Here is a 12,508-nt window from a genome sequence, read left to right as displayed (position 1 = left end):
TTACTCTATTTAATAAAGGTTAAATCTATGCAAAACAGAGCAGAAGAAGAGGCTCTTGGCTTAACTTTCCTTCTCTCTCCTCCCACCACTGCAGTGGTATAATTAAAATTCACACTGCCCTCCATGGGAGTAGCTCCCTTGTTATCACCAGAGGTATTTTGCCTCATAGCAGCAGAAAATATGATCCTTGTGCTTTTTGGTAGGCTTGCTAGGTTTGGGTGATTTCCTTTGTTTTTAGTGATTCAAGTTGTTCTCTCAGGACAGTTACCCTATTTGATAATACAATATCTGCTAGTGATAGGATGATTAGAACATTCTACTGCCTGCCTTCTCTTCCTTGACTTTTCATCTGCCTGTCCCCTTGGTGAAAGTTTTTGTTAGCACTTGAACAGGGAAGAGGAGAAATTATTTTTCACTCTATACCCCATGGTGATGCAGAACAAGGAGGAAAAGGGTCTGCTGCTGCTCTGTGATGAAAAATGAATGATGTGTAGTAATTTCTGTTACCTCCTTTCACCAGAATAAAGTCAGATCAAGTCCCCCTGTTTATATTTCTAACTGTCTGATGCTGGGATGCTTGCTGCAGTTTGGATTGATGCAGAGTAGGTGGAGTAAAACTGAGGCTGCAGGGTGAGCAGCAGAAGGCTGAGGAAACATGCATGAAAACAGCCTGCAGATGGGCGAGATAAACAGGATCCCCAGGCTGTGACTGAGTAGGCAGGCCTCTTTAATGGCTCTTAGCAACGCCCCTGCTCTGACCCTCCTCATATGTGAGGAAAATCAAATCAATACACTGTTTGTCAAACCACGATGCTGCAGCAGCAGCAGCAGGGCATTGTGGCAGCCTTCGTCTCTTAAATTCACCAGTGCTTTTTCAGCCGTCCCTGCACAGCCAGCCCTGCACAGCCAGCCCCGCACAGCCAGCCCTGCTTCTCTGCTGAGGAAGACCCTGCCTGCATCTTGAATCGGATTGCTCGAGCTCCCATGTGCAGCCTTCTTCATCTTAGCAAGGATTAGGTAGGCAATTTCAAAGTGCTTTTGGCAGCTTTAACGTTGATCTGCAAACTCTTTTGTATTCCCTGTAAACACAGCAGAAGCCTCTCTTTCAAACCTATTTTAACTCTTGCTTTTCTGCTTCTGTTCTTGTGGTTGGGCAGGGGAGACTCATTTTTTATTTTTTTCCCTTCTTTTTCGTCTGTCTTTTTTTTTTTTTTTTTTCAATAATACTGTAGCTGATTTGTGCTTTTGGGAAAGGATATTCCCTCACTGATCCCTCCCCTGCTCTGCAGAACAGTTATAACCAGTGCCATACAGTTACTTTGGGTGTCGATGAACATCTGTTCAGCTGTCTAAGATATAGGGCAGGCTGCTTACTCCTTTATGCTTTAATTTTCTGGTGCATACTTCACAGCTGCAGGTCAGGACTCTACCCACTAAGCTCTGCTTTAGTTCCAGAGATGGCTAACAGAGGACCAAGCTATGGCTTAAGCCGAGAAGTTCAGGAAAAGATTGAACAGAAATATGACCCGGAATTAGAGTCTAGGCTGGTGAACTGGATTATTGTGCAGTGTGGAGAGCAGATAGAGCACCCTCCTCCTGGAAGGCAGCATTTTCAGACCTGGCTGATGGATGGAACGGTGAGTGTGCTCTCTGTTTGTATACTTGCTTGTGTTTATATGCACAGTGTCTTCATTTTCTGTCTTCGTCTAGCTAGAGTGGTCAGAGCTCGTGGCCAGTGCAGAAATGTGTATCTTAGCATCTGATTTGCTTCCTTCTGATTAGGACTCTTGATCTCAGAAGATAATTATTCTACTAGTGCACTGGGATGAGCACAGCACTTATGATTCTTATGACTCATGCATGTTATGTATGAGAATGACTCATTCCTTCAGCACCTTTTCTCATACAGTTAAATTAGATCTGTCTTAGAACCAGATGTATGCTTTTCTCTGTAAGGAATAATCAGTGTTGAGTGAAAGGTGATGTACAAAAGTTGAAGGAGTTGGGTTATATCATAAGTCTTGTCTTGGAAATAATTCTGTAGCAAAACCACTGTATTCTGTTGGCTTACTGAACAACAAGCAGATGCTGGTGTTTGCAGTGGGCTGTAAGACTATGCTAATCATTGAATCCCTGCCAAAGTGACTTCAACAGTATTTCAATTGACATTGCCTATTTTTCTGGCTTGGGCATGTGGTTTCTTCTCTGACAGTTGTTATATAACCTTTACCAGTGATTGCTTTGTTGTTTCTAGCAGATTAGGATTTATATGATCAGGCTATTGCCATCAGTGAATGGGAGCTTTAATGCATGTTGAACTACTACTTTGACCATTATTGATTCACTACTTTCTTTGTGATTGAGGAAATTATACCCCTGACAGAAACTTCCCAAGTGAAAAGAATTCTGCAGCACTATTTTGCATGCAGAAATTGCCTTCTAGTTTGGTGACTGCCTTCTAATTTTGTTTCTCTATTTAATTCTCAGCTGTTATGCAAGTTAATAAACAGTTTACATCCGAAGGGAAATGAGCCCATTGCAAAGATCTCCGAGTCAAAAATGGCTTTCAAGCAGATGGAACAAATTTCTCAGTTCTTAAAAGCTGCTGAAATGTATGGAGTAAGGACAACAGATATTTTCCAGACAGTGGATTTATGGGAAGGTAATAATAATAAACTGGAAGTAAGCCTGCAGTCTTCATTTTACTTTGCTTTGATGTGTTGTAATGGTGCATTTTGTCTAAGGCATATTCTATAATGCAATTATCTTTTGTTTCTCTTTGCCTTACCTCGTTACCATCTCCTTCCGGTGACACGTTATCTCCTCTGAGGGATTTGCAGTACCCTGAGGGCACAGCAGAACCTTTCCAAGCTCATGTGTTATCCAAACCCCCACCACCAGACCAAATAAAACAAGTGCTCTCTATGCAAATTCTTTCCAAGTAAATAGCTTTTAATAACAAATATGGAAACCCCTTCTATATTTATTGCAATTTTCTTAACTATGAGCAAATCTTAACTCAGAGCTATAAAATGCAGAGCCAGGAGCATTTATGCCTCTGCCAAGCTTATGAGAACTCGGTTGTGACTGGCAAGAAGCAAAACTCACTGCTTAACATCATGTTAGTTGAACGTCTCTCTCTAAGGATAGAATCTTTTAAGAGAGGTCACTATGGCAACAGCAAAAAAAATAATTCAGAGTGCCCCTGTGGTTTTGCAGTAACCCAGGTGAGAGCTATATCCATCCTGTGCTTGGCATGGAAACTGCATCTTCTAGTTCCTGAAGAGCTGAGTCATTTGTGAGCTTGTATGGTTGGCTTTGCCCACTTCTGTGGTGCTGTGTCTATTCCTGGTGCTCTAACCAAAGGTGCTGTATATCCTGCATCAGTCTGGACAGGGTGATGGAGAACACTTTGTTAAGTGGGCTCAGAGCCAAAGACGACTGCAGGACAGTGAGAGGCAGGCATGAAAGGGTCAAAAATCTGCCTTGAGAAAGAAAGGGTGGAAGGAGGAAAAGCACCCATTGAGAAAGCTGGTCAGGATACTTGCTGTAGGAATACACATGGAGCAGCAAAGCAGTGGTCTGCTTTCACAGCCTGTCAGGATATGTGGAATAGATTGCTCCTCTGAAGGACAGCTCAAGGTATGATGAAATACCAGGGTGCTCTTTTTGGATGGGTCAGAAAGATACCAGCAGCTGCAGTTACCCAGACCTATAATGTTCTCAGGGTACCAAATTTGCCTGACAAATCCTATCTTTGGGCACAAGGGCAGGATTGTTTTTTCCAGCTCAGTCTTTAGTTTAATGTCTCAAATGAAGAGATTTTCCCTTCTCCAGTATAAGGGGCTCCCCACTCTCAGCCTAGCAGGCTGTTGAAAGAGAAGCTCCATCTCTATTGTAAGGGTTGGTAACAGCTCATTTCAGATGCTGTTTTTTGCAGTCTTTTGCATATCGGCTTCACCTCATGCAAATGAAAATATGGTGCATTGATCCTTACAATGAAAAGGACTTGCTCTGAAGACAGAAAGCTCCTAATGAGGGTGACTCTCCTCATTTCTCTTCCTTTCACTCATCATCTTTTATCAGCAGATGGAAGGAAAAAGCCTTGTAACTTCCAGCGTACAGGAAATCAAAACACAACTCACAACCTAGGAGGGAGACATTCAAGACTTCTTCTGTTACTTTCAGACCTCCCAAAACTCATCTGTGTCTCTTCCCTTTGCACTCCCTTTTCATTCTTCCTGCTGCTCATTTCAGTGCTGATGAAACAGTATGTCTCTCCAGCAATGAGTCACTGCAAGCTTTTTGTGTCTAACCATAACTTTGACCTCTAGCATCTGTGCTGCTTCAGGGCTGAATTGTCTGAACCTGGATGCATTAGCTGGAGAGAAAGGACAATCTCTTTCACTGTTTCATTATTCTAGTGCTCTTACACTTCAGGCCATAGCCCCTTTAGAAAGAGAGGAGATGTCATTGTATGTTTACAGCGAAAGGAAAGTATGTGTGACTGAAAAACAGCTTTTATCTGGCACTAATTGTTTTCCAAGAGCTTTTGCTTTGAAATCCTCAGTAACAATTAATGGTAATGTTTTAGGATGCAATCTGCTGTTGGCTGTTTCAAACTCACTCAGTCCATCTGGTGCATTTTTCTTCATCTCTGTGATTTCTTGCTCCAGGAGAGGCATTTCCTTTCTTTTGGTCCTTTCTTACTTTTAACTACTGTGCAGAGCAGCTTTCCACAAGCCATACCCAAAACACATTCTGGGCAAGAGGCAGCTGTCCCTCTGAGTAGTTGTTAAGTTTGACAGAAAACCATTTGAGGAGCACTAAGCAGAGCAGCTATCCATCTTGAGATTTGAACCTTCTCCATTCTGGACCTGAAGGAGGTGGCCTTCCAGCCAGGTTTCCCCCAGACATAATGGCTTGGCAGAAGCCCCTTCTTCCCTGTACGGCAGTGCCAAGATCCTCTTCCAGGCTGTGCTATTTGAAGCGTGCTGCAAAGGATACTGAAGCTGCAGAAGAAATGTGTCAGTGTGGGTCTCTTCAGCATGATGCATGAAGGCCAAGGCTGGGGGCTGGGCGCACTGCCTATGTGGTCGTCCACTGATCTGGTACTGGAGCTAAGGGAAGGTGCTGGCTGCATTGTTTGGCCCTGCCAGAGTCAAGCCTGGCACCAGAAAATGTCTATGATGCCTTCTGTAGGGTGGCTGCAGTTAGGTGACTTTCTCAATGGAGATTTAAAATTTTTCTCAGCCCTTTTTAAGCTGACCACATAGCCCCTTGTATCCTTCACTGGAAGAGAGCAGATGTCACGAGACCACCCAGACTTGGGGCCTTCCCTCATCTGCAGCACCCCTCCCATGCAGCAAGGAGACTCTGCAAAGTGGGGCCGTGGCCATGGCAGTGTTTTGTCACGCGGGCTCAGCTCCCACATCACCCAGCTCCTCTCTTTTTCCCCTGCAGGTCTCCCACTCACCACTGACAATTAAAGCAGAGCGGGGTGAGAGCGTAGGGGGGCTGCCAGATGGCTCTGCCAGGCCCATCATCATATTTTGCTACCCTTCTTTTGTTTCGTCTTCCTGCGCTTGCTGTCATTATTCAGCTCATTCACTTTTAAATCCTTCTTCACATCCCCATCAGGCAGTGCAGGAGGCATCCCAAGGACGTTGTGTGTGGCATCTGTCACAGCATATGGTACAGCTGCTGCTTCGGGGGGCTCGGGGCGCCTGCCTCGCCCTCTTCCCTCCGCGCTGAGGGGCCTGTGGGATGTCAGCTCTTCAGCTGCCCTCTGGAGCAGGGACCCCATCTGATGCAGTTTTCATTAACAAAAACAGTGAAATGAGGATTCTGGCCGGCTGGCCATTCATCTTCTGAGCAAATGGTCCCCTGCAGATAGAATGGCTGTAAACTTTACAGACAGTATGACAGCCACAGCTGGAAGCTGCTAGATGGTTTCAGCTTTAGGGTATCTTTCTCACCTCAGCCACTGTGTTATGCATTTAGGTTTGTATGAACCAAAGCCCTGAAATGCATCTGCCTATAATCAGGGTAATGCATAGCATAAACAGAACGTGGAGCACTCTCTGCCCTCTACACTCCAGCTGGTCTGCAGTGATTCTCATTAATATTGGTCCACTGGAGCTATTTCTGAAATCTATTCTTTTCATCACGTCTCCAGTGCCTCATTTTTAAAATGAATTACTTATTTTCCCATGTGAAGAACTTAGAGCCAAAATCAGATCTGCCAACTAGATAAAACGTTTTAGGAAAGAGGAAGAACTGGAACAGAAAGGGAGAGAGAGTCATAGACTCACAGAAGGCTCTCAGGAGATCAAACAGTCAAAAGGCAGATTTCTAGCAGCTTGCCACCTCACACAGTTAGAGATACATGCTACAGATCTCTTTTGCTAGGCAGTTGTGCAAAAGTTAACAAGTCTGGACTGGGTACTGAGTTAGAGTCTATCTGACTCTAATGCTGCCTGTCTCCCTTGATTTGTTAGTTTGTTTTTCAGCTCACTGGAGCAATCAAGCAAATGATGTTGAACAAAAAGGAAAATGTGTTTATTATCCTTCTTTTGGAAGGAGAGACAGGAGGAGGGGATACTATTTTTTTTACAATGCAAACCTCTCTTGAAGAGGAATGTTGTGTTTCAGTGGTACAGGGTGCTCTGTTGGAAACTGGTGCATTTTCAGCTAGGTAGAAGGTGTGCCTCTGAGCAAATGATAGGCAATTTCACCCCTTCCTAGAGAGATGGGGTAAATTAGCCCTTGAGAAGCTTTTCTCTCCTTTTGTTTTATGGAGAGCACCTAAAGAACCAAGTGATGAGCAGGTATGTAACTTTCAGTTGGCTGAAGATGAGATACGAGCCTCGACTCCTTGAAATGAGGAATGAAGCCAGGTAGCATAGAGGGGCTGGGGAACAGTGATCCACGTGGCAGGGACTGAAGGTGTGAAACTGCATAGCATCAAGTTTTGGCAGCCTGAGACAGGAAGCCAGTGGGAGGGATCTGGGAGGGGATTTGATGATTAAATTGGGAAGGACTGATACAAGTTACATCCCAAAGCACAAGAACTGTCTGGAATTGCCAGGGTTAAATGGTGGATCAGTCTTGCTGGTTTACAGGTGAAGAAATTGAAGTCCTGCACTGTCAGCTAACACACTGTTCTCCCTCACCTCTGGTTTACTGAGCATGTTACTGTTCTTTTGTTCTTTGTTCTCCAAAGCCATCTCTTGGGAAAAAAAAATTTGCCAAAAGGATTATCTAGAAGGACTTAAAATAATATGGGAGAAGGCATTAAAATACCCAGAGGCCTAGAAATTTGAAGTGTCTGAATTGTCGAGTTTTGCATTACCACTGTCCCTTTGATGGCCTTTAATAGACTCTTGCATGTCAGTAGCTCCATTTGGCAATTGTAAAACAGCAGTTTTAATGCTATTAATGCACTTCTTCAGGGGAGCTGAGGGAGATGGTTAATGCATTGGATCAGACTGTTTATCAGTGTGCCAAGCTATCTGTTGTGCAAGGATTTCTTATATTAATTTAACTGTCTGGCTTTCTAGGGAAGGACATGGCAGCAGTGCAGAGAACCTTAATGGCTCTAGGCAGTTTGGCAGTCACCAAGGATGATGGCTGCTACAAAGGGGATCCATCCTGGTTTCACAGGTAAAGTCCAAAGCACAGCTGCTCAGAGCTGTCTTCCCTGGGAAGCTGCTAATGTCATCTGCCTTTAGGCTTTAAGGGGATTGATTGGGAAAATGATGGAAGGGTCTTTCCAAGGTTTCCTTATAATGGAGAAATCTTCTCTCTTGAATTAAGAGGAGGGAAGCAAAGACAACCTTCTACCCTTCACTGGTTCCCAGCTTTACCAGCATCTTGCCATATCTTGTCAGCCTAGTTACACCAGGGCTGCTGGGGAGGAGTCCTGTGGGAGCTGTGTAGTGTGGCCTTTTCTCATGTAGCCCTATCACACCTGTCCCTCCTGCACCAGAGGTGGGACAGCACTGCTGTAACCAAGACTAAGGAGTTCATTGCCCATGGCTCCAGCTCTGATCTCCTGTCATGGATGTCTGCAGAACCTCATATAGTGACCCCTTTACCAAGAAGGCATTTTTGATCAAATTTCTCTTCTCCTTGGGGAGTATCACTTAGCTGTGAAGAATTCTCTGTCTTGGCAAAGCTGTTTATTTGCTAAAAGACTTCGGTTTTTTGGCTAGGGAGGCTGAGAAGCAGGGACAGGAAGAAATGGAAATCCTCTCACAGTTAGCTGTCCTGACCCACAGGTATATTATTGACAGGACATTCTGCCATCCAAGGATATTTCTTAAGCTGAACTGTCTGAGGCATGTTAGCAAAAAGAGTGCTGGTTGCTTGTCTTTGGTTTCCTTGAATTTCCTGATGTCTAGATGAGGCTCAGCAAAAGTAAACCAAGCTTCACTGGCTTTGTATTAAACCTTGAGCTAGTTCAACTGAGGAGAGTTGAATTTCAGGTGAAGAAGTGCAAACTCCTATGCATTCTTGAAATTAAATTAGTTTAACTTAATACAGTGCACAAACAGATTTGTATTTATGGAATATAATTAGGTTTAGAATTGGGTTCAAATCTAGTTACATGCTTTAATACAAACCAGACATGAAATCACTATGACCTAGACAGGCTTATTTGTTTTATGTAACTAAAACAAAGTCCTACAAGGAAAAATTAATTTTCATCTGGACTCTTTTAATTGTGGGTGGGAACAGTTGGCACTGGCATAAATGAAGAGGTGATCATTCTCCCCTAGCTGTCTATCCTGCCCATGCTGCCTGGATAGCCAATGCATATCGCTGGCAGCCCCCCAAATACCTGGTCTGGTTGAGGATGCTCCTGCTGACTGCAGGGGAGGCTGGACTGGATGACCTTTGGAGGTCCCTTCCAACCCAGACCATTCTATGATTCTATGATTTTAGAGTCACTGCCTGAAGCAAACCTGGTTCCTGGCAAGAAACAAGTGACTCACCGACCCCTTCAGGTAGATCAAGTCCCCTCATTGCTACCCAGTGTTAGTCATGAGCCAGGGCTTTCAGGCTGATTCTTAATCACCTTAAACTACATTGAAAGAAGTCAAGAGTAAAATGGAGTAAGAGCATCCATGCAGGACACTGCAGTCATTAAGACACTACCACTCTTGAGCTAAGCCATTTAACTTTCCATTGCCAGTGTCACACACCCAGCCTCACCAGATCTGATTCCCCCTTCCTTGCATTTCCTAGCAAGATTCATGGATCCATGACTGTTATCTTGTGATTTGGCAACCACAAGCACTAATGAAAGTTGGCACAAAGCTAACACATCTGGTGGGCTCAGTTTCTGATAAGCTGATGGCAGGCAGGCCAGACCGAACTTGATGTAGAGTGAAACACTGAGGGGAAGAGGCCTGCCCTCACCTCTTTTTCCTACTGACTCAGTGAAGGCAGTTTCCACTAACCTAAGGCAAACTGTTAAGTACATGTCATTATCTGTAATGTCATCAAATACTCAATGTGGTGCTTATGCTGGTAAAAGTAGCACTCTGTGATCCAGAATGTACACAGAATCAACGTTTATTGGCATGTCCAGGCTTCCTTTTAGTATCCTGTATCATTTCCTCTTTGCAGTTCTCAGGTTTTTATCCTGCCCAGAGTTTCCTTTCAGCTTGCTATGGAATTACTCTGCAAACACAGCTGAAGATCCTAGAAGGAAAAGAGAGAAAAGTAGTAGAATCCGTTCCTGGGATTTTAATTACAATGAAGGCAGACACAGTGAACCTGAGATTCACTTAGGTAGCAGCAGTAGTTCTAAAAGCATCCTCGTGTGGAGGTGCTGGCAGTCGTTGGGTGCTGTGTAAGCATGCTGGAAAAGAAGCAGCAGTGAGAGGGCGATGCTTTCCGAGGCGCCGGCCGTTGTGCATCACAAACGGCATGCCTTCTGGCAAGGGCTTGCCGTCTGAGAGCCTGTCCTGGGCTTCCCCGAGCCCTCTTACCAGGCTGTGCATTAACACTGGAGCCTCATTCTGACCAAGGACAGGTCAGTTCTGGTTTCCTGTGGATCTTTCTCGCCTTTCTGCTTCACCGGGCTTTCATGCTGACATGAGTTTCTCCTGTGATGTTCTGAACACCCTGAGCCTAGCAGAGTTTAAGTGCTCTTTTGGACTTCAGCCAGAGTGCTCAGCACGGTACAAGACCAGACCCTCGCAGAGAGGATCGCATTGATGGTTTTCAGCCGCAGCAGGAAGCTAATCTAGTGTTCTCATCTAGTGGTGGGGTGGGGAGAACAGGGGAACTGAAACTGGAAGCCATATTGCTCAGTAGCCTGATCCCAGGACAGACAGCAGGGAGAAAGATTGTACCTGGGTGGGAGTATTCCGATTGATTGAAAGCCTCCCTCTGGCGCTCTGCAGACTCATAAGGCTCATTTGCTGATCCTTGTCCCTTGTAAATTATTTTTCCACCTTGTCTAATGAAAGGTTTATTTGAAATGAAGAGTTTCTCTCAAGGCAGTAGAGTACAAGCTTTTGTGCTTCCTCTTAACCACCACTCTGCCCCTCAGTGCTATTTTCAGGGAAAAGAGGTTCCTTTTAAACTCCAACAAATGCTTATTGATCCAAAAGGCTTTTGAGACCAGAGACACAGGACAGAAGTGGCCAGCGTGTCTTGACAGAAGATAAAGCACTGTCATACAGTTAAGACAGAGGTTCAAAGGCCAAAGCCTATAGCTTAGAGGAAAGCAATCTGGAAATGGCAACAGAGCAATTGTTCTGTCCCGTAGGTAACCATCATCTGCTCTGCAAAACCCAGCAAGCCACTTCTCTGTCTCATTGTTTCTCTGGTTACATTCAGCTCTTATTTACTCCACGGAGTTAAATTATATTGATTTGTACTGTATCAGCTTGTATCACAGCACAGGTAAGTGTCTCATGGCGATAAGATCCCATGGACTACAGCTGGTAAGAGCTAGAGAGCTTAACACAAATTAACCCACTGGCGTGTTATATGCAGCACTACATAAATATTTTATCTGCCAGAGCTGCTGGGAGAGTCCCTTGGGGTTCTGGAGTAAGTGGTACAGTGAAAGCCTGAAGTGTTGTAGGTTTAACTACAGCTCTGCTTCTCACTGCAGGAAAGAAATTAGGCCACACGGTATTGTCCAGCCCCGGGGACGCGCCTGTCAGCGTGAGCCAGTATCAGGTTGACGTTCAGGAGCCTCTGTGCAGACACAGAACGATGGTTTGTGTGTGATGTTGCTTTCTGTGTGTGTGTCTTGGACAGGAAGGCGCAGCAGAATCGACGAGGCTTCTCAGAAGAGCAGCTTCGCCAGGGACAGAACGTAATAGGCCTTCAGATGGGCAGCAACAAGGGAGCGTCGCAGTCGGGTATGACAGGCTATGGGATGCCGAGGCAGATTATCTAACAGCATCTCTGTCTGTACAGCAAACACTCCTCCTGCAGCATGGTCTGGTAAAACAACAACAAAAAAAGCTCATTAGTTACCTTTCTGCCTGGTTTTTCATAGTTTAGCTCTCTCTAAGGTTTGGAGTACTTTTAGTTTGGTTTGTTTTATTTGCAGCTGCAAGAGTTCACCTAGGAACTTGGGTTTTCGTGGTGGTATGTGTCAGTTCACAGCACGTGCACACTGCTGCCTCCTACTTTTCACTTCTGAACTATGCAAAGACAATTATTCTGTATTAATTTATTTGCAAGGTGTTATCTTCCGTATTTGTCCACACTGTACTTGTATCTCAACCAGTAACCTCCCTCTTCAATTCAGTGATGACGTTGTTTGACCTGAGAATAAAGACAAATTAAAGATACCTCTTAGACTTGTTATTTAAAGAAAGTAAAGCAACTAAAACCGATGACCTCCTGAGACGGTGCTGAGGGGTTAAATGGTTGATTTTTCTCAACTCTAAGCCAGAGCCCCCTCTGAGTGACTTCTTCTTGCAGTGTTTACAGTCAGTGTTGCATGCTCAGTTTAGTGTTTTTCTAAAGGCACACTCTATGTACTTCTAGAAAAAGAAGAAAAAAAAGTATTAGCCCTTGAGTCTCATTGATGTAGTCCCACCCATTTCAGCTCAGATTTCCCATGACCTACTGTGCTGGGTTGACTGCAGCTGGCAAACTTGTGGATTGAGGTAAAATCAGTTTAATAGGGAAAGCAAAAGCTGTATGTGGAAACAAAGGAATTGATTCACTACTTCCCATTGGCAGGCAGACATAGAGATGCTTCCTGGAAGGCAGGACCTCAGTATGCATGGTAGTTAACTTGTTAGGACAGACATACCCCCTCCCTCCTCCTTTTCCCTGAGCTTTTGTTGCTGACCACAACACTATCTGCTTGGGATATCCCTTTGGTCAGTTAGGGTCAGCTGTCCCAACTGTGTCCCATCCCATCTTCTTGCTCACCCCCTGCTCTGGGGGCAGAATGAGAAATGGAGGAGACCATGACACTGTGAAGGCACTGTTTAGCAATGGCCACCACACTGGTGTATTA

At 44.7% G+C, this 12,508-nt stretch overlaps 1 protein-coding gene across 1 annotated transcript; it reads left to right on the top strand.

Annotated features, from left to right (window-relative positions):
- Positions 1–602: 602 nt before the first annotated feature.
- Positions 603–11,886, top strand: TAGLN3 (transgelin 3). The gene is made up of 5 exons (XM_054163384.1): positions 603–1,017; positions 1,450–1,637; positions 2,488–2,662; positions 7,563–7,665; positions 11,287–11,886. The coding sequence occupies exons 2-5, from the start codon at positions 1,458–1,460 to the stop codon at positions 11,426–11,428; spliced, it is 600 nt and encodes a 199-aa protein (XP_054019359.1). The 5' UTR covers positions 603–1,017; positions 1,450–1,457; the 3' UTR covers positions 11,429–11,886.
- The last annotated feature ends 622 nt before the right edge of the window (positions 11,887–12,508 follow it).

Source organism: Dryobates pubescens, chromosome 8 (genome assembly GCF_014839835.1).
Source record: "Dryobates pubescens isolate bDryPub1 chromosome 8, bDryPub1.pri, whole genome shotgun sequence".
Lineage (NCBI taxonomy): Eukaryota > Metazoa > Chordata > Aves > Piciformes > Picidae > Dryobates > Dryobates pubescens.
The sequence above is the reverse complement of the archived record's forward strand: the minus strand, read 5'-3'. Positions and strand labels throughout refer to the sequence as shown.